The sequence below is a fragment of the Capsicum annuum genome, chromosome 9 (genome assembly GCF_002878395.1).
Source record: "Capsicum annuum cultivar UCD-10X-F1 chromosome 9, UCD10Xv1.1, whole genome shotgun sequence".
Lineage (NCBI taxonomy): Eukaryota > Viridiplantae > Streptophyta > Magnoliopsida > Solanales > Solanaceae > Capsicum > Capsicum annuum.
Window position 1 is genome coordinate 22,985,731 of NC_061119.1, and position 27,269 is coordinate 23,012,999.

The 27,269-nt window shown below is 32.9% G+C and overlaps 2 protein-coding genes across 3 annotated transcripts; one reads left to right on the forward strand and one right to left on the reverse strand.

Moving 5' to 3' along the window:
• Window positions 1-6,577: 6,577 nt before the first annotated feature.
• Window positions 6,578-18,663, forward strand: LOC107842968 (arginine biosynthesis bifunctional protein ArgJ, chloroplastic). Of its 2 annotated transcripts, XM_047396141.1 has the most exons (18): window positions 6,578-6,636; window positions 6,896-7,004; window positions 8,394-8,519; window positions 11,087-11,210; window positions 11,463-11,536; window positions 11,974-12,018; window positions 12,248-12,298; window positions 12,370-12,438; window positions 12,631-12,689; window positions 12,905-12,974; window positions 13,769-13,849; window positions 13,924-14,010; window positions 14,780-14,902; window positions 15,478-15,540; window positions 16,720-16,797; window positions 16,874-17,019; window positions 17,173-17,243; window positions 18,313-18,663. In XM_047396141.1, the coding sequence occupies exons 2-18, from the start codon at window positions 6,945-6,947 to the stop codon at window positions 18,393-18,395; spliced, it is 1,410 nt and encodes a 469-aa protein (XP_047252097.1). In that variant the 5' UTR covers window positions 6,578-6,636; window positions 6,896-6,944; the 3' UTR covers window positions 18,396-18,663. The 2 variants fall into 2 exon arrangements, with proteins under 2 accessions (XP_047252097.1, XP_016542546.1); XM_016687060.2 differs by lacking the exon at window positions 6,578-6,636 and having other exon boundaries at window positions 6,780-7,004.
• A 121-nt stretch (window positions 18,664-18,784) lies between these two features.
• LOC107842969 lies at window positions 18,785-23,434 on the reverse strand. The gene is made up of 4 exons (XM_047396142.1): window positions 23,303-23,434; window positions 22,861-22,955; window positions 20,335-20,741; window positions 18,785-19,532 (listed from the first exon to the last, which is right to left on the reverse strand). Exons 3-4 carry the CDS (start codon window positions 20,716-20,718, stop codon window positions 19,065-19,067), a joined length of 852 nt encoding a protein of 283 aa, XP_047252098.1. The 5' UTR covers window positions 20,719-20,741; window positions 22,861-22,955; window positions 23,303-23,434; the 3' UTR covers window positions 18,785-19,064.
• Between the last annotated feature and the right edge of the window lie 3,835 nt (window positions 23,435-27,269).

Consider the following 27,269-nt stretch of genomic DNA (forward strand, 5'->3'; position numbering starts at 1 on the left):
TTAAATATGTATATATGATATAGATATTTGTCTTTTAAAAATAAAAGATCGAGATAGAAGAGTAAAAGAAAAATAAAAAAAAAGAAGAGAACAAGAAAAAAAAAAAAGAAGAAAGAGAAATAGAAGTGTAAAAACAAAAGCAAAAAAAAAAAAAATTTAAAAATAAGAAGAAGAAAACGAAAAAAAATATGAGAAAACAAAAAAAAAAAGAAAAAAATAAAAAAAAAAAGGAAAAAGGAAAAAAAAAAAAGAAGTTGAAGAGAGAAAATAAAGTGAAAAGAAAAAAATAAAAAATAAAAATAAAAAAGATAAAAAAAAAAAAAAAAACTAACAAGAAAATATCGTTAGAGAAATAAGAGAATGATATTTTGAAATTTTGAAATTTTGAAGATCATGAAAATAATAATCTTCATATTTGAGTTTGATTTGAAAAAAGAATCTATTAATTTAAATAAGAGTAATTTATGGGAATTTAACTAGATAGGATAATTATTCCTTATTTAACTCAACTAATTTGAGTAAAATGAGGGCAGTAAATCTTGTTGTATATGTATTTGTACAGCAACAGTTTACTTGAATACAAAATATAATTTGCTATTTTTCGTAATTATGAAACTGTTGCTATAAAGATTACAATTAAGGTTCTATAGTTGCTATTTCTGAAATTTTTCCAAAATAACTGCAGGTGAAGCGCGTGCCGTAGAAATCCAAGGGAGGATCATACTTCAACTGCTAAAAATGTATAAGGCGTGTAGCTCAATTACTATTAATATCAGGTGGGGCCCCAATATCAGAAAATAGTACTTTGTTTAACAGAACAGATAAGTAAATACTCCCTCCGTCCTATTTTACCTGTCCCAAATTGGGATGACACAGCTATTAAGAAAATAATGATTAGTAATGTAACTTTACCATTTTGCCCCTCTTAATTATGTCTTGGTGTAGTTCCAATATTGATGGATGACTAATACCAAAGCACCATTTATATTCTTAATACTCTTAATGGTACTCCTCTTTACAATATTTTTCAAGAATGCTAATAATAAGGAGTAATCAATTATATTAAGGGTATAATGGAAAAAAAAATTTCTTGTCTTGATAAGTAAAAAAAGACAAGTAAAATGGGACATCAAATAGCAAATTTGGGATGAATAAAATGGGACGGAGGGAATAGATAATATCCATTGATCTTTTTTGTCCAACAGAGGAAAAATATGACCATTATAACACTTGGTACACCACAATCAAAGAACCTATTTTTTATATTCCAAAATTGCCCTTGGTCAGCAAGCTACATGACGACCAAAAGATGTGTGCTTGGTCACACTTATATATAGTAGTAATTTTAGTTTTTTCCTTGAAGTAATTTTATCCGTAACCAACTTTCTCGAATGGACTTGAACAAAGCCGAATTATTATTATACCCACAACTCAGCCCAATTACTCCACTCTATCTGGATCAATTTAATTCGAGCAAAAAACATTCGGTTCGGTCTGATTTCGGTTCAACCCAACCCGTTAGACACCCTTGGGCCTCAAGGAGTACTAAAACAAGGGTAAATCTAAAAAATAGACCCAAATTAAGGTAACTTTTAAATTTTAGCCCCAAATAAAAATGTTTTGTTAAAATGGTCTTCCCTATTAACTAATATTTTTTTGGACAAAATTGTCCCTGATCAATGGAGTAAATTACATAAATGATCCTCATAATGAATAACAACTCCATATTTATATCTTTCAACTTTTATTTTTTTTCTCTTTTTAATTTTACTTTGATTTGTATTTTTTCTTTTCTTTTTTCCTTTTTAATTTTTCTCAACCCTTACTTTCTTCCTTTTTTCCTCTCAATTTTTTTATATTATTTTAATTTTTTATTTTTTATTTTCTCTTTTTTTTGTTCTTTTTAATTTTTCTCAACCCTTATTTTTTTTGCTTCACACGTCTCAACGTCTACTTTTATAAAAAAAAAAATCTTGGATTTTTTTTTAAAAAAAATTATCGACCTTTATTTTATTTAATATTTTTTTATTTTTATCAACCTTTATTTTTTTTCGATTCTCTCTCAACTTCTACATTTTCTTTTATTTTTATTTTTTAAATATTTTTCTTCATTTTCTTCTTTTTCCGCAATTCTTATAATTTTTGTTCTTTTCTTCGATTTCTTTCATTCAAGTTACATCTCATGAGCAAGAGTTGACACTATCACATTATAAAGGCAAGATTTATGACTTTCGAACAGGAAGTTACGTTTCATGGGCAAGAGTTGACACTACTACATTGTAGAGGCAAGATTTATGACTTTCAAACAACAAGTTATGTTTCATGGGCAAGAGTTGACACTACCACATTGTATTTTTGATTTATGAGATGTTTTATAACTCTTACCTTAGAGACAAGACTTAGCTCAGGGACTTTCAAACAACAAATTATTCCTCACGGACAAGAGTTGACTCTACCACATTATATTTTTATCTATGAGATGTTCTACAACTATTGCCTTAGATGCAAGACTTAGCTCAAAACTTTTAAACTACAAATTATGCCCCTCGGGCAAGAGTTGACTCTACCACGTTATGCTTTCATTTATGATATGTTCTACAACTATTGCCTTAGAGGCAAGACTTAGCTCAAGAACTCTTAAACAATAAATTATGCCCCACGGGTAAAAGTTGACTCTACCACGTATTGCTTTAAGTTATGAGATGTTCTACAACGATTGCCTTAGAAACAAGACTTAGCTCAAGGTCTTTCAAACAATAAATTATGCCCCACGAGCAAGAGTTGGCTCTACCACATTATGTTTTCATTTATGAGATGTTCTACAACTATCGCCTTAGATGCAAGACTTAGCTTAAGGACTTTCAAACAATAAATTATGCACACGGGCAAAAGTTGACTCTGCCACGTTATATTTTCATTTATGAGATGTTCTATAACAATTGCCTTAGAAACAAAACTTAGCTCAAAGACTTTCAAACAACAAATTATGCCCATAGGAAAGAGTTGACACTACCACATTATGTTTTCATTAATGAGATGTTCTACAATTATTGCCTTAGAGGTAAGACTTGGCTCAAGGACTTTCAAACAATAAATTATGCCCCACGGGCAAGAGTTGACTTTACCACGTTATGTTTTCATTTATGAGATGTTCTACAACTATTGCCTTATAGGCAAAACTTAGCTCAGGAATTTTCAAACAACAAATTATGCCCCACGGGCAAGAGTTTACTCTACCACGTTATATTTTCATTTATGAGATGTTTTACAACTATTGCCTAAGAGGCAAGACTTAGCTCAAAAACTTTCAAACAATAAATTATGCCCCACAGACAAGAGTTGACTCCACCACATTATGTTTATGAGATGTTCTACAACTATTGCCTTAGAGGCAAGACTTGGCTCAAGGACTTTCAAACTACAAATTATGGCCCACGGGCAAGAGTTAACTCTACCACATTATGTTTTCATTTATAAGATGTTCTACAACTATTGCCTTAGAGACAAGACTTAGCTCAAGAATTTTCAAACTACAAATTATGCCTCATGGGCAAGATTTAACTCTACCACATTTTGCTTTCATTTATGAGATGTTTTACAACTAATGTCTTAGAGGCAAGACTTGGCTCAGGGACTTTCAAACTATAAATTATGCCTCACGGGCAAGAGTTAACTCTACCACGTTATGTTTTTATTTATGAGATGTTCTACAACTATTGCCTTAGAGGCAAGACTTGGCTCAATAACTTTTAAACTATAAATTATGCCCCATGGGCAAGAATTGACTCTACCACATTATATTTTTATTTATGAGATATTCGACAACTATTCCCTTAGAGGCAAGACTTAGATCAAGGACTTTCAAACAACAAATTATGCCCCACAGGCAAGAGTTGACACTACCACATTATGTTTTCATTTATGAGATGTTCTACAACTATTTTCTTAGAGACAAAACTTAGCTCAAGGACTTTCAAACAAAAAATTATGCCCTACGGGCAAGAGTTGACTCTACCACGTTATGTTTTCATTTATGTGATGTTCTACAACTAAACAATAAATTATGCCCAACGGGCAAGAGTTGACTCTACCACGTTGTATTTTCATTTATGAGATGTTTTACAACTATTGCCTTAGAGGCAAGACTTAGATCAAGGACTTTCAAACAATAAATTATGCCCCACGAACAAGAGTTGACTCTACCGCATTATGTTTTTATTTATGAGATGTTCTACAACTATTGCCTTAGAGGCATGACTTGGCTCAAGGACTTTTAAACTACAAATTATGGTCCACGGGCAAGAGTTGACTCTACCAAATTATATTTTCATTTATGAGATGTTCTACAACTATTGCCTTAGAGGCTAGACTTAGCTCAAGGACTTTCAAACTATAAATTATGCTCCACGGGCAAGAGTTAACTCTATCCCGTTATTTTTTCATTTATGAGATATTCTACAACTATTGCCTTAGAGGTAAGACTTGGCTCAAGGACTTTCAAACTACAAATTATGCCCACGGGCAAGAGTTGACTTTACCACATTATGTTTTCATTTATGAAATGTTCTACAACTATTGCCTTAGAGGCAAGACTTAGCTCAAGAATTTTCAAACAACAAATTATGTCTCACGGTCAAGAGTTGACTCTACCACGTTATGTTTTCATGCCCTTAAATTTGCTTTGATGTCAAAAAAAGAAAATTTCTTTGCGGAGTATCTAATTTTTTATTTATTAGCAAAATAAAATAGAAGTTGAGAAAAAAGAAAAAAAGTGATTAAACAAAATATAGAAATAAAAAAAAATTGAGAAAAAAAGCAAGAAAAAAATAAAGATTAAGAAAAAAGCGAAGAATTAAAAAAAATGTGAAAATTAAAAATGAGAGGAAAAATAAAAATAAAGTTTGAGAAAAATGAGGGCAAAAAGAAAGAGAAATGATAAAAACAAAAATAAACGAAAAATAAAGGTGGAGACTAATGAATTATAAAAAAAAAATAAAAGTTGAGACAAATGAATTAAAACATGAAAATAAAATTAAAGAAAAAAATAATAATAATAAAAATAAAAATAGAATTTGAGAGACAAATGAGTATGAAAAGTTGAAAAATATTTGAGGTGTAGAGGACAAAATTTTACTTGTACTATACTAAAAAGGGAAGAAATAGATAATGCTTGAGAAAAAAAATAAAAAAAGAGGAAAAATAAAGGTTGTGACAAATAATTTAAATCATGAAAATTAAATTTTAAAAAATAATAAAAAAGTAAAAATAATAATAAAAAAATAGAATATGAGAGACAAATGAGTATGAAAAATTTAAAAATATTTGAGGTGTAGAGGCGGTATTTGAGAAAAATCAGAAAAAAAAGAAAAATAATAAAAACTAAAAATATAGGTTAAAGACAAATAAATTAAGAAAAAAGAAAAAAAATGAAGAAATAGATAATACTTGAGAAAAAATAAAGGTTGAAACAAATGAATTAAAACATGAAAATAAAATTAAAGAAAAAAAGTGAAAATAATAAAAATTAGAATTTAGGAGATAAATGAGTATGAAAAATTTAAAAATATATTTGAAATGTAGAGAAGCAAAATTATCTTATTGAAGTAAAAAATCTAAAGCGACCTACATTTGGATCATGTAATTTCCTGCTAAAACAATCATGATCACGGGCAACATAAACATTAGACACCAAAAACACGATCATAATAATAATAATGTTGTCCCAAAAACTTTTTGTCTGCTGTTTTATACTTACACCTACCCCCAGTGATATATGATTCAATGCCTGAAATTGAACATGTTTTTTTTTTTTTTAATAATCATAATGTCCGGTATGGTGGACATTTGGTATTCAATTCGGTATTTTCAAAGTTTAGATTCGATAATTTAGTAATTGATATTTAAATATAGATATCACATACCATACTTAGAAATATCGGTTCGGTAGTTCGGTAATCGATAAATTAAACTTAGGTTCGATACGGTATTTGGTAATACCATATTAAAGTTGGAGATGTACAAATGTATGTTTAAACTTCAAAAAATATATTTAATAAAAACCCCATTTAGTATTCTTTTTATTTTTTTTAACGAATATATTACCAAGGTCCAAGAGATTCTTTGGGATGACTAGTATTATTATTTATTGGGTTGGGTTAGACATATATATATATATATTTGATATTTGGTAAATACCGAATACCAAATGGTATTAATATCTTCTACCAATCCAAATCCCAAATATCAAAATATTAAAATTTTACTCTCAAATACCATACCAAAGACCGAATTACTAAATATCAATTGCCAATTTTTTTAATTCGATTTTTAATATTTTATGTCCAGCCCTAATATCCTATCAATTAAATTTACAAAATATCTATGACCTCTCACTACTCGACAAATAATAAAGTTAACTTTATTCACCAAGACAGGACAAGGAATATATAATTAAAAGTGATGAATAAATTTGTCAATTAGGTAGGAATTTTTAAGTTATAAAAATTAAGTAAAAATGATTATTTTTTTCAATTTTTTTATTTTAACATTTTTGCTGCAATAACTATAAAAATGTTTCATCAACTATCAAAATTATTCCATAATTATATAAAATTGTTCAATAACTATGCCATGATGGTAAGAAACTAATACAATTGTCAATAACTATCTTCAATTATTTAAGCACTTAATTTTTTTAATTTAATAATATTATGAAACTCACTTTTATCACTTTTAGTTAATTGAGATTTGAGGGGATTCTCAGCTCATTTTTTGTTCGAAGGAGTCACCTAGTAGTGTTTTTTTACAATTAAACACTTTTTTTTTTTTTTTGCTTTTTTATTTTACCTAATAATTTTGTAAATTTCCTCTTTGTTAAATTGACCTACAATTTAAGATTTCAGTTCAAAGTTTACACTAAAACTCTTCAGCTGACTGGCAAAACAATGTCTCTATCTGTTCCTCATTTCATCTCTGTCAGATTCTCCAACCACAATGGTGTAAAGGTCTGTTTTTTTTAGTACTCTTTAATGTTCTGTTTTGTTTACCCCTAAAAATTTCTGCAAAATTGGATATGATGTATGTTGCTTTAAGTTGAACTGTTACTAGTAATTCAAGAATCAAGATCAAGAATCTTGATGTTGTTGTAAAAACTAAAGTCCATTTATTTGTTTCTAGTATCTTTGAATATGGTTGGTTATACTACCTACACCCCATTTTAAGTGTCTTTTGATAGAGCATGGAGTTCAAGAATTAAAGTAAGACTTTTGAATCCTGTGGTCTTAAGCTTGTCACACTGATATTTGCAATTGAAAAACTTACTAAATATAGAAAGATGCATGCTTTGTGGAACAGGCTAAAAAGGAAAGTAAGACATATTAATTGGGACGGAGGTAGTAACTTACATGCTGCATACTGTTAAACTCTTATTACGAATCCAAAAATCAAGAATGTTGATGTCATTGTAAAGAAAAAAGGTTCCTTTATTTGTTAATAGTATCTTTGTATTTGTGCAATAGATTGATGGTGCTCAATTACTTGCATTTGCTGTGATTACTTCAAAATCCAGTAGCTCTCATGTAAAGGGTTCTTTTTATGGTCTAAAGGTTTGTTTTTTATGATTACCCCAAAAAATTTATGCAGAAATGAGTATGATATACGTTGCTTTCAGTTGAACTCTTACTACTAATTCATGAATCAAGAATCTTGATGTCATTGTAAAAAAAAATAAAAATTCTTTATTTGTTAGTAGTATCTTTGATTTGTGCAGTAGATTGATGATTGATGGTGCTCGATTACTTGCATTTGCTGTGATTACTTCAAAGTCCAGTAGCTCTTATGTAAACGGGTTCTTTTATTGTGTAAAGATTAGTTTTTTATGATTACCCAGAAAAATACAGTTGAACTCTTATTACTAATTCAACAATCAAGAATCTTGATGTTTTTGTAAAAACAAAGTTCCTTTATTAGTTACTAGTATCTTTGTATCTGTGCAATAGATTGATGGTTCTCAATTACATGCATTTTCTGTGATTTCTTCAAATCCAGTAGCTCTCAAAATGGTTGGCATGTTTAAGAATTCAAGAGATAATTGACCACTTTTTTCCAACTATACCCATATTAATTGAAGAAGATTCACCTAATCAAAGATTAAATAATGTCATATTAGTCAGTTTGTATCCCTTATTAATTTCTCCTTAAGAGTTGTGCAAAAAGCAAACATGCCAAGTAATTTGAGACAAAGGGAGTACTTAGTATCTTTGTATTTGTGCAATAAATTGATGGTGCTCAATTACTTGCATTTTCTGTGATTTCTTCAAATCCAGCAGTTTTTCTTTAAAGGGATTTTTATTTATTTGATTTTTATGTAAAAAGTGTGAAATTTTAAGCTGCAGGTACGTGGTTTGCCGAAACGTTTTCAGAGAGATTGTAAAGTATTTACAGTTATATCAATGTCAAAAGAGGCATCAAATTATATACCAGCAGCTCCTATATTTCTCCCTGAAGGACCATGGGAGCAGGTGAGGGACTTCCCTCCTCTCTTTATATATTTCTTCTTTCAATCAATCAACTACACCTTAATCCAAACTAGTCGCCGTCGCTATTGGATTCAACTGTTTTGGGGCCAATGTTATTCCAATACTAAATTAGGAGTTATCTGCAGCTAGACGTTATCTAAATATCACACCTATTTTTTAATGATCGGTGGTGTCAGGGCCAGCTTACGCGAAAGAGAAATCTAAATATCACTTGTACCCCTATACTAACATATATTAAACGTTATCAAGTATTGTTATCTCTTTGTTTGGTGCCACTGTTTTGATAGATGAGGTTGAGACACTTTTTGTTGTGAGAATCTACTTATTAGGTTCATGTGCATGTTTTCCCTATGTTTTTGAGTTTTAGGAATTGGGGTTTTCTTGTTTTTGTTGTTGATTGCTGAGATCTCTTCTAAAGATAAAAGAATTTAGAGGACCTGGATTTTGGGTGTTTGGAACTTTTTGGAATACTTCGAATTCAAGATCAAAAAGCATAATTTTTAGCCGGATGAAATGCAGATGGAAAATGACCTTTGAATTTCTCTTTGTGTTGTACGTATTTGTTGTTTTGCATTGTAATGTAACTACATTGCCAGAAGATGTTTTGTATTCATGGCACTTCTCTCTCTCTTTTTGGGTTGATTTCTGTTTTGGCAAAGTATGAATGCAGAAACATTTTGGGGAAAACTAAAGAATTAAGTGAATGGATTATATACTATATCTAATTGGAAAAGCTTAGCTTTACTTACATATTATAGATTTGGCTGTTGTGAGTGTGTATTCTTGAGTCAAGTCCTGAAATAGGACTCAACGTGAAAAAGTGGAGATTATTTAGTATTTACGAATTGCGATGCCGGCACAGTGTAATTTGATTTAGTGAATGTAGATAAAGGTTGCTTATTTTTTTACTTTGTGGATAATTCATAGGGGATGATTATTCCTGTTGACAATAGCTTTTCTGTTATATAGGGGTCCACTATTTCCGTCCAAGTCTAGTTTTGAGCAAATGCACTTTGATAAATTCAGTCAGGTGTTGGGAACATCTAGAAGAAGAATTGATCAACACTTTGTTGAATTCCCTGAAATAGAAAATCAAGACTTTTTAATCTAAAACAAAGAAAAAAACACATTCTTTTGTCTGATTAACCATGTCAAAGTGTCTGAAACCGAGAGGGTATTGATATGTGACTATGCAATGCTTCTTGTTCATTTGTGTGTAGTGTGCTCCTAACCCTTCATTCTTAGCCATTAACCTTGACATTGTTAAGGGAACAAGAATAACAGTTAGTCTATAATCATAGATTACTATTTCACTTGATTTTATTTTCACAACATGGAGCTTTGAGTGAAGAACAGGAAGCCACTCGCTTGCTTCTTCTCATAACGCTCCAGATACTCAATGCCTCGTCTTTATAGAAATGGACTTTTCATAATTTCATTTCTTTTTTATGTACCACAGGGCACATATCATCATAATAATGTCAAATTAATGCTTGTCATTTACCAGTCTTAGCAATTAGCCTTGACATAGTTGGAGAATTTCATTTCTGTTTTATCTGATGAGATTGAGACTCTAGTTTCATACAGTTGTCAGTCTTAATCTCAATCTGGCTCAAGCAAATTGTCTAAGTGATGTCCTTTGTCTCACGATCATTCAATTCTGCCCCTAAAGCTAGCTGCCTCCTACTCCTCCTCCTTCTCCGTGGATAGTTGTATTCCTCATTGGTGCTACAAAGTGAGGAATAAAAACAAATATGGCCATTCTAAGTTAATGTGATAGGCATTTTACAATTGAGACAACATTTGTAGCTAGAGACGAGATAGATAATTGGATCAATATTCTAGATTAGTGCTAGGTATAATTGTGTCTGAAGATAATTTTAGGATGAAGCAAGCAGAGTTTTATTGCAAGTTCAAATTCATTACGTTATATATTATACTTGTGTGTCTATGTATTGCTAGTATATGGCTCTTGACAGAAAGGTGTGGACGATGTGAATTAGGGGAGAAGGTTAGCTGGAAGGAGTATTTCCATGCTAGTAGGTAAGAGAGCCTTGTTTTGTGATCCGTACTAAAAGGTCGTAGTGCTACACTTGTAGTTTCTTGTTTATGGAGTTCTGTTCCTGGAGACTGTAGTTTTGGTGATGTTTGTTGTTTCGGGTAGATAGATTGTAGTATTATCTTGTTGTAGTTTGGTTTCTGTTGTATCTTACTACATATTGTTTCTTGTGCTTATATTCCGTCTTTTTCTAGACTGTTTTTATCTTGAGCTGGGGATCTACCTGAAACAACCTCTACCTCTGTACCTCACCTCTGTGGTAGCGGTATGCACTGCATACGCTCTACCCTCCCCAGACCACACTTTGTGGGAATACACTGGTCACCGGGTATGCTATTGTTGTTGTAGGTTGAATAGCCTTTTTTTCTGAACCTTGCTGCTTCACTGCTTTTGCCTTTTTTCTTGAAATAGATTTTTAAAGGACAGATGATTATTCCGGACTATGACATAATTTTGTCTGTAGACAACTTAGACTGCTTAAAATGTGTAGATTCCTGGTGGTGTTACTGCTGCAAAGGGTTTCAAAGCTGCTGGAATGTACGGTGGATTGCGTGCTCTTGGAGAAAAGCCTGATCTCGCACTCGTCACTTGTGATGTCGATGCCATATCTGCAGGTCAGCTACCCTGATATAGACATAGGTCATCAGTGTTACGTTCCTGAGTGGAAAACTATAATGCTGTTAGTTTAAAATTCTTACCTCCTTTCCTCCATCCACTCCTTCCTTGTAAGAGAAAAGGAACATATAGCCTTCTTGAAATGAAAAAGGAACACATTTGTTTGGTGCTTGTGTTAAAACTTACCATCTAACAATCAACCAATAGATACTGGTGAATCAGGAATCACCTTTTTCTTGTTTTCCATCCAGGGGCATTTACTACAAATGTTGTTGCAGCTGCACCTGTACTATATTGTAAAAGTGCACTAAATGCATCTAAAACGGTATGCAGGAAACTCTGTACTTATTTTCTTGCCTCTCACTTGTGAATGAATGAATCCTGTCATCTATAGAACTGTCATCTCCCAATTTTCACGTGATATTGTAGTACATAGTTCCATACTCTGCATACCGCTTGTTTACCCTATATTGACTTGAGCAATGATGTGATACAAGAAGCAGAAAATTCGTTGCAATTGGTTACTGTTGAACTGAAAAAAGCTTTAAATTAAGCTATCATGCCATCTTATTGGTCTTATTCACACGTTTAAGCCGATGTTTTATGTATTTTTCTGTTCTGTTAGAAGAAAAGGACGAATTTCCATTTATATTTAGGAATGACCCCAGAATTTCATGAATTTTTACTATTTTGTGAATTCGAGAAGCTTATTAGAAGTATATATTAGTAACCTGATGTGATCGATTGCTTGCAACTTCTCAGGCTCGTGCAGTACTGATAAATGCTGGTCAAGCTAATGCTGCAACAGTAATTTCTCCTGAAATTTTTATTGACAGCTCTACTTTTTGAACTTTAGTTCAAAGCACGGTGTATCTCCTCCTCTAGTTTCAATTTGGTTGGCAGTAAAGCAAAGTATACTCATCCAACTTCACAAAGAAGTGATAAGCTCTAAGTCAGAAGTTGTCATGCTGTCATATCACTTTCTTTCTGCATTATTCGGTAATGTAACTTGAGAGTTTCAGAATTTCCTTTTCAGGGTGATGCAGGTTATCAGGATGTAATAGAGTGCTCAAGTGCACTAGCTAAGGTTTGCAGTTTGTCCATCTTGGTTTAGACGTTAGATATTTGGTTTCTGATAGCACTTTTCAATTGTCACAGTTACTTCAATTGAAGCAAGACGAAGTCTTGATTGAATCAACTGGTGTGATAGGTCAAAGAATAAAGAAGGTAAACACTTACATTTTGCACTTAATTGGTTTTCCCTAAATTGCTTGAACCTCTTTCTTGCATATAGCAATGCATGGTGTTGGATGCTTTGAATTTATATTTCTTTGGCATATCTGTGTATGATTTAGATTTACTATGTGACCTTTTCCCCTGATCAGTAATCCCGTTTTTTACGTTTTACATCACTTGCAGGAAGCACTTCTCAACTCACTCCCACGCCTTGTTAGGCAGCTTTCACCAACTGTGGAGGGGTAATTTTTTTTTTTTTTTTGAATTCAAGTATGGCATCATCAGATTTTATCCTGTGGTAGTTCTATTTCTTTCTTCTGCCGCATATTCTTTCTTTATTCCTACTTGCCTGTTCGTGTTTGTATTCATGCCTTCTCAATATTGAACTTCAGAGTTCAGTCTGCCCTGGATGGCCTGTTATAGTTAGGGATTGCTGATTGCATATGTGCATTTGTAGGGCAAATTCTGCAGCTGTAGCTATAACGACCACTGATCTTGTTAGTAAGAGTGTGGCAGTTGAAACCGAGGTATGAAGATTCTTTTTCCCGGTATTGGTGTGTTTATTATGCCTAAATTCTTGGATGCTATTATTCATTACTCTCCCAATTTATATTACAGTTTAAGTCAAGCTATTCATTTTGGGTTGAGCTTTACTAACTGTCATAATTAAGGTTTTGAAATAACTATTCTGTAGTTCTTAAAGATATTCAAGTTCCATTTCAAAATTAAATTAATTGACATTAATAATTCAAAAGTTGACAATGCTACAACAACATACCCAGTGTAGTCCCACCAAGTGGGGTCTAGAGAAGGTAGAGTGTATGCGAACCTTACCCCTACCTCAGAGGTAGAGAGGCTGTTTCCAAAAGATCCTCGGCTCAAGAAACAAAACAGTCCAAAGCAGTTCAAAAGTTTGACAATGTTATGTTGCATAAAATTGGATGAACAGTATGATAACCACTGTTTGAGTCCAAAAAAAAAATAGAAGGTAAATGCCTGTGAATTTAAAGGCCACTGGTGGATTTGATGCATTTCCAATTTACAACTAATGACAACTTTCCTCTAGTCACTTTAAGCATAGGAACTAGTTTTGGTAGGTATGGAAGTAAATTATTCAGTCAGCTGTTTGATAATGCATGACTGTTGACATATGCTATGCTTAATACGGACCATCAAAAGCAGTAACTTAACATCTAGGTGAAATGAATGTATAATCTGACTCAAGACTGTCTGTAGTTTGTGTATCCTGAGGTTCCTATTTATGAAAGCAAAGAAACGATAATGAGTTTGTAATGATATATATCGCTGTACTTATGCTCAGGTTAGAGGAACTCGAATAAGAATTGGGGGCATGGCGAAGGGTTCTGGGATGATCCATCCTAACATGGCAACAATGCTTGGTGTAAGTATCCTCAGAATTCCTCTGTTTCCACCTAAGCAGTGAGAGTATCGTACTGGATTCGAGCAACTTTGCAGGTGGTAACTACGGATGCCTCCGTCACAAGTGATGTTTGGAGAAGGATGGTACAAGTTGCTGTAAATCGAAGTTTTAATCAAATTACTGTAAGTAAGAAATTTATATTGTTTTAGTACTTCAGACGCATACTATTCTGACTCTGCATGAGGACTGGAGTTCAATGGTAGAAATTTTCCCTTAGTTGCATAAAAACAATGCTGGTGTATTTGATTATAAAATAAAGCAGCAAAATATTGATTTTACTGAAAGTTCAACTGTCGAATAGATCAATGCTGTTAAATATTCTCCTTGTTCTATTTTCTTTTCTTCTCTGGCAACCTATACGTAAGCTGATCAAAGTAAAGCTTTAGATTCGTGAAACTTATGCAAGTTGTTTCCACCTGGTTTGTGGGTCAGAGGAAGAGAGATTGGTACCGTGTGTTTTTGCTACACCAGTACTTGTAGAAGTTCTTTTGCATGATATATCTACAGCAACAAGTCAACAACAATAACATACCCAGTGTAATCCTACAAAGTGGGGTCTGGGGAGGACAAAGTCTATGCATGCCTTACCACTACCTTGGAGGTAGAGAGGTTGTTTCCAATAGACCCTCAGTCTTGTGTTAGTTTTTTGGTTGCATCTCTAAAATATTTTTAGTTTAAGGTGTGTGATTTTATCAAATCCATTTCCCAATAATGCTAACAAATTGCCTGATTGATTTTGACTCTGCTGTTCACATATTTCAATTGAATTCATGTAATTTGCTTTGTGAACCACGTTTCTGTTTATGAGCATAATAGATGCAACAATGTCATCTCACTGTATTAAATGACTCTTGAGGCATGATCTAAACCGAGGAGCATATATTTTGACAGGTTGATGGAGACACAAGTACAAATGATGCTGTCATTGCTCTGGCCAGTGGACTTTCAGAATCATATGAGATTTCTTCTTTGAACTCCTCCGAGGCAGAACACCTACAAAGCTGCCTTGATGCTGTATGTGCAGTCGTTTCTTTTACTTGCTTTATTCTCATCCGATTAGTCTGTCTTGACATAAACACAACCAAGATGGAGTGTTTGTTATTGGGCAGTGTCCAATTGTTGCCTCCTTGACAAGTTCCTGAGAAATTAGCAGTTTCTTTCGTCACTACATACCAATATAGTTCCATTAAGTTTGTCTGCTTTACATCTTTTCTTGTCTTGTATGATAGTAGAAGAGTCAAATTTGTGATGAAATCGACTTTCTGCATGATGATTTCCGTACATATTTCTACTTGTTTCTGTGGCTTTAATTACTTGATCTGTGTGTTGTATAGTTCAGCCTGCTCACTCTTTTTTCATGGGTTTCACCATAGTGGATTGTATGCTAATATAGATTTTACGCAAGATCATTTATAGAGCTTAGCAACCGGTCACAATGATCACAAACGAAGATTCTCATGACCGTTGAAGTATTATGAACATGATAATAAAAGAACTTCCTTATAACTCATCAGAAAATAAATACATAAACAAAATAAAGTTATATCCTTATAGCTTGCTGGAGTATTGACATGATGATTCCTCTACAGGTAATGCAGGGTCTAGCAAAATCAATAGCTTGGGATGGTGAAGGAGCAACATGTTTGATTGAGGTTTGTATTACTTTATTATGTTCCTTATGACCGTTGATCAAACTTCCATCTGCTGCTAGTCTCGTTTCTTAAACATGCATAAGCTTAGCAACCAATTGTAGAAAACTAACTTATCTGATATTTTCATTTAAGCTATCTGATCATAGATGAACACTAGAAAGGAGTGATTAAACGGATGGCTGCGTAGCTGAGGTATAGGAGTAAGAACCTAGAGATCCCAGGTTCGGATCTCGACTATAACACTTTGTGTGAGTTCATTTTCTTCAGCTTTGGTGGGCAGGTTTACTGGGGACATATGCTTATGGGCTGTAGCAGGCTCTTGGGTGATAGTCAAGGTGCAGTCTGGACAGCGTCATAAAAAAGAGAGCACGGTTGAATGGACTATCATAAATTGAAAAGAACAATTTGAAGGTTTCAAAGATGGAAAAAGATATCTTGTCATGGTCATAGAAATAAAATACATATAAACTATCTTAGGTTCAATTCCCAGTAGGGGCAGCTAAGGTTGTCGCCAAATAGTAACTGAAGTGAGTGGTATGATGTCTCATGTTTAATTCCTAGCATAGTCAAAAGCACTAGGTGATTTCTTCCTATCTGTCCGAGCCTCGGTTAACAAAGTTACAGAGTACCTGTGTTGGTAGGAGGTAATGCAAGTACTCTGATGAATTAGTCGAGGGGCGCACTGCTGCCCAACACCATGGTTTTAAAAAAAATAAAAATACATGTAAGTGGAAGGTCATAACAGAAATTTGCATTATCTTATGTTGCTCCATAAGGAAAGACATCAAGCTATGGGAGTTCTCAATTTCAATGGTAGGGTGAAGTTGCTATTGTTTTAATATATCATACACAGAATATTAATTCCTTCTTTGGTTCGACACTAGATTTGAATTCCTTTGTAACTTGATATGATAAAGGAGAATCATGTAAAGGGTAAAAGGGTGGCCCATTATCCACTGAATTTTGAACCGCATGCCAATTGCCCTCGGGGATTTCTCGGTTATCAAAAAAAAAAGGGTGGGGGTGGAGGCAGGCAATCATGTGGTTTCATTTAACAATATTTTTAAATGTGGCTTCCTTAATCTGTCAGTTCGTAGATGAGCATATATAGGCAAGTAGCTTAGCTTCTAGAATCACTTTTTTATTTTTAAAGCTTTGCTCATCTCTAATTGGACATAGGTGAGGGTTGATGGTGCTGATAACGAAGCTGAAGCAGCAAAGATTGCTCGTTCAGTAGCTTCGTCTTCACTTGTCAAGGTATGGAGTGAATTAGTTTGCTCATCTACTGAGTTTAGGAAGTACATTTTGCTGATTCCTTCCTTTCTATAATCAGGCTGCTGTATACGGTAGGGATCCAAATTGGGGCCGTATTGCTTGTGCTGCTGGCTATTCAGGGATTCCTTTTAACGCCAACAAGCTCCGGATATCACTAGGAGATATTGTGCTTATGGAAGCAGGTCAACCACTTCCATTTGATAGGTATGGAGAATGATACCACACTTTTGTATTGCATGTATGGTTTTCGATACGCTTTACCACTATGTTGCTCTTCCACTGATTTTTTCTCTCTTTTTGTCTGTCTATTTCTGTTTTTATCTCTTTGCACATCATTAAATCTTGGGTCCTCTGCAGGGTTGCAGCTAGCAATTATATGCGAAAGGCTGGGGAAGTACACGGCACTCTTGAAATTCACATATCTACTGGTAAGTTTCACATACATAAACAGTTATATTCATATTGCACTCCCTTTGAATCGGTGGAAGTATCATGATGAAAGTAAGCAAACTCCATGGCAGCACGCATAGCTCTGAAGATTCTCTCTATGCAATCTAATCTCTCAAGAGTGCATTCACTTATTTTTGTTTCTAAGATGACACAAGCTGAGACTTGCCTCCTACATGCTCTACAATCACTGTTGAGAACAACACAGGCAAGGAAAATGTTGATCCAAGCGTCAAGTCAAATTGATATGTTTAGTGCCAACCCCCACTCCCCAACTCCAGATAAAAGTATCAACTTTCTTCTATGTCCTGTCAAAAATGGCAAAAAAGTTCACCGTCCAGGAATTCAAATAGATCAACTTAATACTATCTTTGTTAATTCAGACTTGTCTAGACATCTTTTCAACAACTATTCTTAACTTCTTCACAAAATTTTTGCTTTATTTAAGCCAAGGGTCTATCAGAAACAACCTCACTATCTCTACGAGGTAGATATAATAAAGCCTGCGTATACACTGGGTATGTTGTTGTATTTTTTATTTCTTGACTCTTTAATTATCATTTTGATCACTCCCCTATCTGCCTCAATTCATTCGAGTGGATGGGATACTATTTATCTGCTCTATATATGTGCAAATACAGTTTCTAGTGCGACAAGTTCGGTAGTGTCCCCCACCCCTTTCCAAACTATGAAGGTCTCTGACTATGGGCAATGTGTGTTCTTCCACAATTCTTTCTTATCCTCCTCTGGTTCCACCTTCCAAGGTTTATCAAGGAAAACACAATGTGACTACTATGGTCTCTTTCCTTCATCTCAATATCTTGCCCATGCACAAGCTTTACTGTCAAAAGGCCAGGATGATATACTTTTGCAACATTTGCAAGGCTAAGACATTATGTCCGCTCTGTTCATGCTTCATGGATTTGTTTGTATCCACTGTAGTATTGTGGCTTTTCTCTCCGCGTTATTAAGAAATCTTGGAGTATAAATCAATTAGTCTGTGAAACCCGCAAAGTGTAAACAAATTAATGGTGTGTTTTCCTTGTACAGGTGATGGTTCAGGAAGTGGACTAGCATGGGGTTGTGATTTAAGTTATGATTATGTCAAAATTAATGCAGAGTACACAACATGAAACAGGACCTGTAGTTCAAAGATTGAAGTCTTCTCCTAATAAAAAAGCAGTTTCTGTTTTGTAGCGAAGCTTGGTGCACCGGGCTGCCTTTTCTTTAGTTGTAAAATTCAAATGCAAGCAACATGTATGAATACTGCTGGCAGCAGCAGAATTTTGTTAGATGGATGAAACACTTTCAAAATTGTTATTTCGTTATTTCATTTTTATTAAAATATCTGGGACATTATGTATGCTGCGTACATCTTTTTAATAAAATATTTTCCTTTTACGTCTGAGTTTTACACAATTTGCTCAAAGCTTGATTCTATTAAACATTTATGGGAGTGTCACTAAGGAGCACTCGTGACATTGAAGTTAACATTGCACCAACTTCTACATACATCAAAACATTCAGTACAAGGTAGGCTTACAGATTTTCATTATGAGAACCTCAATAGGAAATACGCAATGAAACAACTATACACAACTCGTTCAGACCAACATAAAACACTACAAAGCAAAAACATTCATCCCTCCGTCCAACAGGGCAAAAGTCTTAAAAGGTTTAGTACAAAAATGCCAACAACAGATTCTTCAACAACTCCCACAACTCAGTTAAGCGTCAAACTTATTTATTTACAGAACTAGATGGAACGATCATAAGAACACAAACCATGATTAAGAGGAAGGTTATGAAGCCTTTGCAGCTGGGAAATGCAATTTAGTGACAGATTTCTTTAGAAAACTACTACCACAGAATGGATCCAGATTGCTGCCAATATCATAATCCACGGTACCAGACTGCAGCACACTAGAATGATCAGTTATATCGTCCTCCGGAGTATGAAAGCTAGAACAAGTCATTAAGTGGTGATCCTCTAGAGGATGATAACTCCGCTTGGTACTCCCACCATGTTTACGACTTTGTTTCTTCTCTTTACCCTTGCTCCCTCGTGAAGATTTGCTATGACTTTTCTGCTTATTCTTCCCATTCTTCCTGTGATCACTCCTGTGGCGATGTACCTTGCTTGGCGCATGTGATACTGCTGTCGGGATAGGGTCATACACGTCGGGGGCCCATGTCACAGACAGCTTCTTGGGCGGTTTGCCTTGTTTCTCACGGCTACCTTTAATGGCAGATACAAGCTTCAAAGTAGTCTGAGAGAATAAAACAAAAAAGAGAAAGGGGGAAAACACAACTGTTAACCAACGATGCAATGGGAAATAACTTAATTGCCCTCTGTGTATGAGATAGTATTTATATACTCCAACTGCTGTTCCAAGAAACTGTTGCTTCAGCTTGAAGACAGAGTCCAGAGCCATGGGCAAATAACAGAGGGGAGAGAGAGAGTGTTATAAAGCACATACTGAAAATAAAATAGCCCTAACATAAAAGAAGTGATAAAATCCTAAAGCAACCTACAAGGGGAAAGTGAACGGACAAGCAATAGATAAAAAGGTTATGACTGAAGGTAACAATCCCATGGTTAGAATATTCACCTACAAATTATTCAGACATGATAGATATCCATCCCACAAAATTGTGAAAGAAACTAAACATGACACATAAACCATTAACACTTCCCACTACTAATGTTCATGAACTGAGGTCAGAATGCATATGTGGCTCTATAACGGAATACTAATATACGCAGACAACAATACATTTTCCTACATCTTTTAGAGGACTATAAACTTCATTACAAACAGGGAGTCAAAAACCTTCATATGCAAGAAATCCTTAACCATTAAAAGGCATATGCTTGAAAATTGGCAATACTAATGTAAGCAGTCAACAATAAATTGTCTTATATAACAACAGACATCTTTAAGAGAAAGTCATTAGAAACAGGGAGTCATAAAACCTCCCGAGGTCTTTTTCATATGTAAAAGGAACCCTTTATCATTAAAATGAACAAGCTTGAAAATTGACATTAAAAATTCAGGAGACAACACTCACAGGTAAAGTAATGGAACGTGAATGAGGCAAGTCAGTTGATTTAGCATCAGCGTCCTGCTCCTTCCCATGAACCAACTCAGCAGGGGGGGTGCTCATAGCAGAGCATGGAAATTCTGACGACTTGTTCAAGCATTTCTCTACGCCCACGTCAGTGTCATTATGCATATCTTCACATCCATCTTCCTCTGACGTGCTGAAATCTTCCCCGTAAATAAAATCTTCACCATCCTCAATATTTAGAGATTCAGTGAAATGGTGCGCAAGATCACTTGCAAAAGGATCTCCTGGATCGCCAGAAGCACAACCAAGAGTCTCCTTAGATGACTCACTAAAGCAACTTATACTTTCAGAGTCAAACTTGTAATTAGCAGAACAAACGGCCATCAATTGAAGAGAGCAGCAAAGATCTGCACAAACATGCAATCAAAGTCTCAGCTACAAACCAACATTTCTTAGAGAAGAACAGAGATATTATACAGCTGCACTTTGAGGATAATTAAGTGCACGTCGAACTTAAACGGTAATCTCAAAGTTATCAATAAATTTTTATAAACGCTTCTAGATTTGATCCATGTATCACGAGAAGGATGTAAATCTAAAATCAAAGGAAAAGAGTGCGCATTGAATCTCCAAAATTCTTGCTAATGGTCATCTTCAACCTATGGAGTCATGACCCTATATATCATGCTATGGGGGGCGAGGATAAGGGTAGTAAGTAGCCGAATGTTGCCGTACTTTTATGTGGGAGAGGCAGGGGATAGTCTCCTCTTCTCCTTGTTTAGTAATATTACTTGGTATTTATGTCGTATCTAATTCTTCAATTTTCACTACAACCTGTTGCTTCATTTGCCTTGTTTATCTTATTATTTTGTTGTCGTTATTTCCTTCTAAGTTGCTCGGACTCTCCAAACACGTTGCCAAACCCGTGTCGGATCCTTTAAAAATACATATTTTTGGAGGATCCGACACACGCCCATCGGCATTTTTGAAGAGTCCAAGCAACATAGATTTCCTTTAAATCCTACACTGATTACACTTTTTTTTAGCCGAGGATCTATTTGAAACAAACACTCTACCCAACAAAGGTAGTAGAGGTAAGGTCGGTGGTATATTCTATCCTACCCAGGCCCCCCTTGTGGGGTTACACGGGGTATGTAGTTGGTGGTGGTCATGCTACCCAACTACATATATTTCAGGCAAATATTGCACTCTGCGTATAAGTATTCTTACTAATAATGATCAATTATTCACTTCACGCTTTATCTAGACATAGATTGGAAGACAAAAAAGAAAATATCACTCTAAACAAATGTAATGTAATTTAGATAATAAATAACCATAAGTGCCGATTTGATTGACCAACTGATGCTACAATTGCAAAAGAACAATCAAATCACAAACATGCGAGCGAAGTCTCAGCACACACATGAACCAACATTCACTCGAAAAGATAGAGATATTATACAACTGCACTTTGAGGATAATTAGCAGATTGAACTTAACCTGTCATCTCAAAGTTATCAATAAATATTTAAAAACCCTTCTAGATTTGACCCATCTATCACGGTAATGACTCAAATTTAAAGTCAAAGAAAAGAATGTGCATTGATTCTCATAACATTACTTAATAACTATAACAAAATCCAACATTACTAGGAATGATCAATTATAATTTTATGCATTATCTAGACATAGATTGGAAATCAAAAAAAAAAAAGTAGCACTACTCTAAACCTAAGCATTTGGACTATTTACTTTTGGTGACACGCCCATGTCGACATGAAATTTAAGTGTGGGATCCATACTCAATCTGGTCAATCAATTTTGAATACATTGACCAAAATCGAGGAAGAAAGTCTGAACCGATTTCATGATTTCTACGATCAAAACAAAAGCTAAGCTGAACTTGAAGAAAACGGAATACCTTGTATGCATAAATTTCTATATCATTCCTTTTCCTTTTATCTCCTTCTGGGATTCTCCTCTTGATCAATGTTTTCTCCTCCAGATTTCCACATAATATCTCATATGTTTGATTTTATAACTCTAATTTTAGAAATTTTAATTATTTTCAGCCGAATCACCACATCCATATCCGTACATAGATCCATATCCCCGAATCTCCTTTTCATCAATGTTTTCTACTCAATTTTTTCACATAATATCTCGTAATTTACATTTTATAACTCTACTTTTAGATATTTGATTTATTTTTAGCAGAATCCTTTGGATCCATATTCCAGGATCTCCTCATCATCAATATTTTCCCCTCAAGTTTTCAACATGATATCTAATAGTAGTAATTTAGGTTTATAGCTCTATTTTTATATATCTGAATTATTTTTAGCCCTATCTTTGAATCTTATAATTAGGATCACAAAGACTCCGACCTCTAGATCCGCACGCGAATCCAAGCAACTTAGCTCTAAGCAAATATTACGTAATTCAAATAAACATAAAACAAAAAGGCATATTGACCAACAGATGCTATAATTGCAAAACAACAACCAAATCACAAATTATTACCTTTCAGTATGTCGATAGCGCAATATGTCCACCAAATTCGTTGTAAAATAGATGAATAATCACTCGAAACAAACAGAAAAACAGCAATACCGCAGCTGAAACAGAACCGAAAAACAAGAAAGAAGACAAAAAAACGAAGAGTGAATTAAACGTTAACTAAAACTATTACGCCAAGGCTTCAAACGATGAGAACACAAAACTCCATAAAAAATAGCAGAAGCAGCAGCTTGAGGTAAATTCAATAGATCCAATACAAAAGGCGACACCGAATGCATCGTTATCAACGATCCGATGCCCTTCGATTTTTCACCTCTCGAATATCAAAATCACCAAATTCCAAAATACTCTGATTCGTCTCCACAAAAATTTTAGAGAAGAAAAAAGTAATTGATGAAGAAGATTAAATTGCTCGAAATTCAAAGGAGGAAAACTTGAAATCTACCATCGGATTCAACGGAACACCAAAAGAGTTTTTGGGGAGATAATGGGAGGAAAATACAGAATTTTTGTATTTATAGGTAGTCAGTCCATTATTGTGTGCTCGATACGTTTTTTCAAAATAAAGCCTATTTTTTATACGAGATAAGATGAAATATTAATGAGCATTATTTATTGTTTGATACGTGAAATAAAATAGATAATTTTTTAATATGTTTTGAATACGTTGAAAATAAAAGATGTTTTAATAAGTAGGTCGATAGATACTTAAATTTATTGTCAAAATTTACTTAGATGCTTAAACTAAGGTTGTTTCTATCAAGCCCTTAAACCCCTCATATTTTATTTTAGTTGGACCTTTTTTACCTATGTGGCACTGCATGGTGAGAGGTGCGTGAGGAGTATTTTTTTTTACTAATTTACGAATAAAAAGATGTTAAGTGGCATTGAGGGTTCCAAAATTTTTTAATAACAATTTTTTTTTTTTCTAAATACTAAAGGCCCCAAAATTTTTTTTTAATAAAACAAAAAGCATTAGAGGACTCCCAATTTAGTTTTTTTAATAAAACAGAATTTAGAAAAAAAAAAAACTCCCCACAAAACCCCCCACCCCATCCGATACCCCTGGCCTCATCTTTTTTTTTCTCTCTATTTCATATTCTTCATCATTCTTCTTCTTCATTCTTATTTTTTTGCTAAACTTAATTCTCATACCATTTTTTCTATTTTTTTCCTTTCTTGTTCTTACTTTTGAATTTGATTTAAAAAAAATTGTTGTTATTCTTATTCTTTTCCGCCATTAAAGTGCCCAAAAAAAATAAAAATTTGCTACATTTCAATTGTTAAATTTTCAACATATTATTCATCGTTTCATATCCCTACCCCACTCCGTGTCTTCATCGTTTCATAGTACCCCACCCCGCCCCATTGCTGCTATTTTGTTGATATGGAATATGGTGGAAAATAATTATCAAGCTTAGAAGAAAATTAAGGTTTTTTCTTGTAATGTGAATGTTTTTGTTGTGCTCTGTGTTAGTGTAAAATTTGAGAAATTATAAAATTATTTCATGGAGAAGAAGAGAAACGTCGGGGGAAGATGATGAAGGCTGGGGGTGAGGGAAGGGAAGCAGATGAACGCCGGGGGGTTAGGGGTAGGGGGGGAGTTTTATTTCATCTTTTAAAAAATTTTCTAATTTTTTTTTAATAATTAGTTTTTTATTTTTATTTTTAAATAATTTTATAATTATTTTTTAATAATTTGGATCCTCAATGCAATTTTTTATTTGTATTTTTAAAAATTTTAAAATTTCTTTTAAATAATCAGTTTTTTATTTTTATTTTTTAAACAGTTTTATAATTATTTTTTCATAATTTGAATTCTCAATGTCATTTTTAATTTTTATTTTTAAAAAAGTTTTATAATTTTTTTAATAGTTAATTTTTTATTTTTTAAATAATTTTTTAATAATTTATTTTATTTTTTAGTTTCTAATCAAACAACCCCTAAAAGTGTAGTACGAATATTACTATGTCAATGAATGTGACGTGGTCGGTTATGACATGACTAATCCTGTTCGTACACGTGTAATCTTGGTGAGATTTCGTTTTCTCATAGTATTGACGATATTTTGGAACATGGGCTGGGCTTGAATATTTCCTCATTGGGCCTCGTATATACGCGTACTCTGGCTCCGTTGTTCCCGCCTTTAGACGATTTATAAAAGGGCAAAATTTAGAAATAACATACTTATCCTCTTAATTATAAGTTTCATGTCAACAGTTTCATAATTACATAATATAGTTAGTTGTATTTTATATTTTTGCAAACTGTTGCTATAAAAATACAAATACATATGATTTTTACTGTCCTTATGATCGATATGTATTTTATATTTTTGCAAACTATTGCTACAAAAATATAAATACATATGCTACAAAATATAATTTGATAAAAGTGTTGCTATTTTTTGTAATTTAATACTTAAGTATGCTAATTTATGTATTTTTTCCTTTATAAAACTAGGCTAACCGCACGTGCATTGGACGTGTAACATTTGATTATTTAAAATTAAATAATTTTATTTATTGTGAGATTTTTAATAAAGTGCAAAAGTTCAAATCACTTTCCCAAAATCTTTCACACTTTAATATAATAATGTAAATATAAACATATACACATATATATTACCACCAGAAGTTTCAAAGTGGTTGATGGAACATCACTTTTGCGTTTGTCATATAGTACCGCTTTCCCTTGTTGTCACATGCTAAGAGAGACACATCAATTTGAACCATATTTGTGTTACGATTATTTTTCTTTTTGTTTATATTTAAAATACTAGAGGAGCATGACTCATGGCAGCACGGGCCCAATATTAAGATATTTTACTATGTGTAGTAACTTAAATTGATATTAGTTCGAATTATGAATTATAACACATGAATACACAAAATATATTGACTACTTGGTAGTATTTTGTAAGGAGCCTAGTCTTACAAGATAATTATGTATTTCCTTACTAAACCGCCATAAACATTATTTGTTTTTATTTTCTCCTTCTCTTTTATTTGTCAATTTGTTCTTTGAAGTAAAACTAAATCAATATTTTAAATTCAAATTTTAAGTGTTTCAAAAATTATATAGAAAAAAAAACTATATTTACCATCTTTCATATTAATTTAAATTATTTGACTTTGAGAACACGATAAAACATACTTATGTAGATATTTTATTGAACTTTGCTTTTGTATATGTTCCATCCATTCAAATGTGGAGTCGTTTGTTAGAGTGTATAAAAATAATGCTGATAAAATATATTAATAATGCTTGTATTAGTAATATTGGTATTATTTATGCCAACATTATTTCTTATACACTTTTTGATGTACAGTGTACTATATTAAAACTTATATTTTCAATTTGATATATTTAAACCAAAATTTAAAAAAAAAATGAATTGCATATATACATCCTAAGATTCACCCGGGATCTAGCATGAGCTCAATATATATTTATTTGTCTCAATTTTTGTGATACAAAATGAATTTAGAAAATCAATCATACTTTTAATATGTTTTTAGATATTTTAAGTTGTTAATATTGTAATTTCTAATATTTTTATGTAATTTTTAAATAATATATGTTACTCTCTTTATCCAAACTTTTATGACATTGATAGTCAATTATATTTTCAAAATAATCTAAGTTTTTAATTATTCACTACAACAAATTTGATTATTTGGGATGAATTATTTTATCACTTATAAGTTATATTTTGTCGCAAAAGATTTAACATGACGAAAAAAAATTTGTCAATCAGTCGTCTCCAAAAGTGGGTCGCTAAAATTAGACAAAGACGATTTAGTGTTTCATCGCTAAAAAAATTAAATTGGCTACAAAAAATAAAAAATCGTCCCAAAATGTGTAACATTTATTATGAATCTGTTTGTCATAAAAATATAATTTTTTTGTAGTTGATGATATGCTTTAATCACTAAAAAGTTATCAATAACGACAAAATTCATCGTCGCTAATTATTTAGTTCAATCAGGGACGATACCAATTGTCGCTAGATTTATATATATTTCGTGGTTGAACAAATGTATTTTCATCACTATTGACAACTTTTTATATACAATAAAAATTTTCGTCCTTAAATGTATGAATTAGTGATAAATTTATTATTATAATAAAGATTAAATCTACCATTTTGTCACTAAAAATAATAATTTTTTACCGACGATGTAGAATTGTCTCTAAATTATTATGATTACTGACAATTATGATTGTCATAAAATACAAAATTAAGTTGTATCAGATAAATAGAAAGATATTGAGACAAATAAATACGTCACTAAATATGGTCAAACTTATGACGAACTAGTTTATTTCGTGACAAAAATATTTGTATTGAGAAGTCTAATTTAATCGTTGCTAAAAGTTATCTTTGATAATAAAATCTTTTGTCACC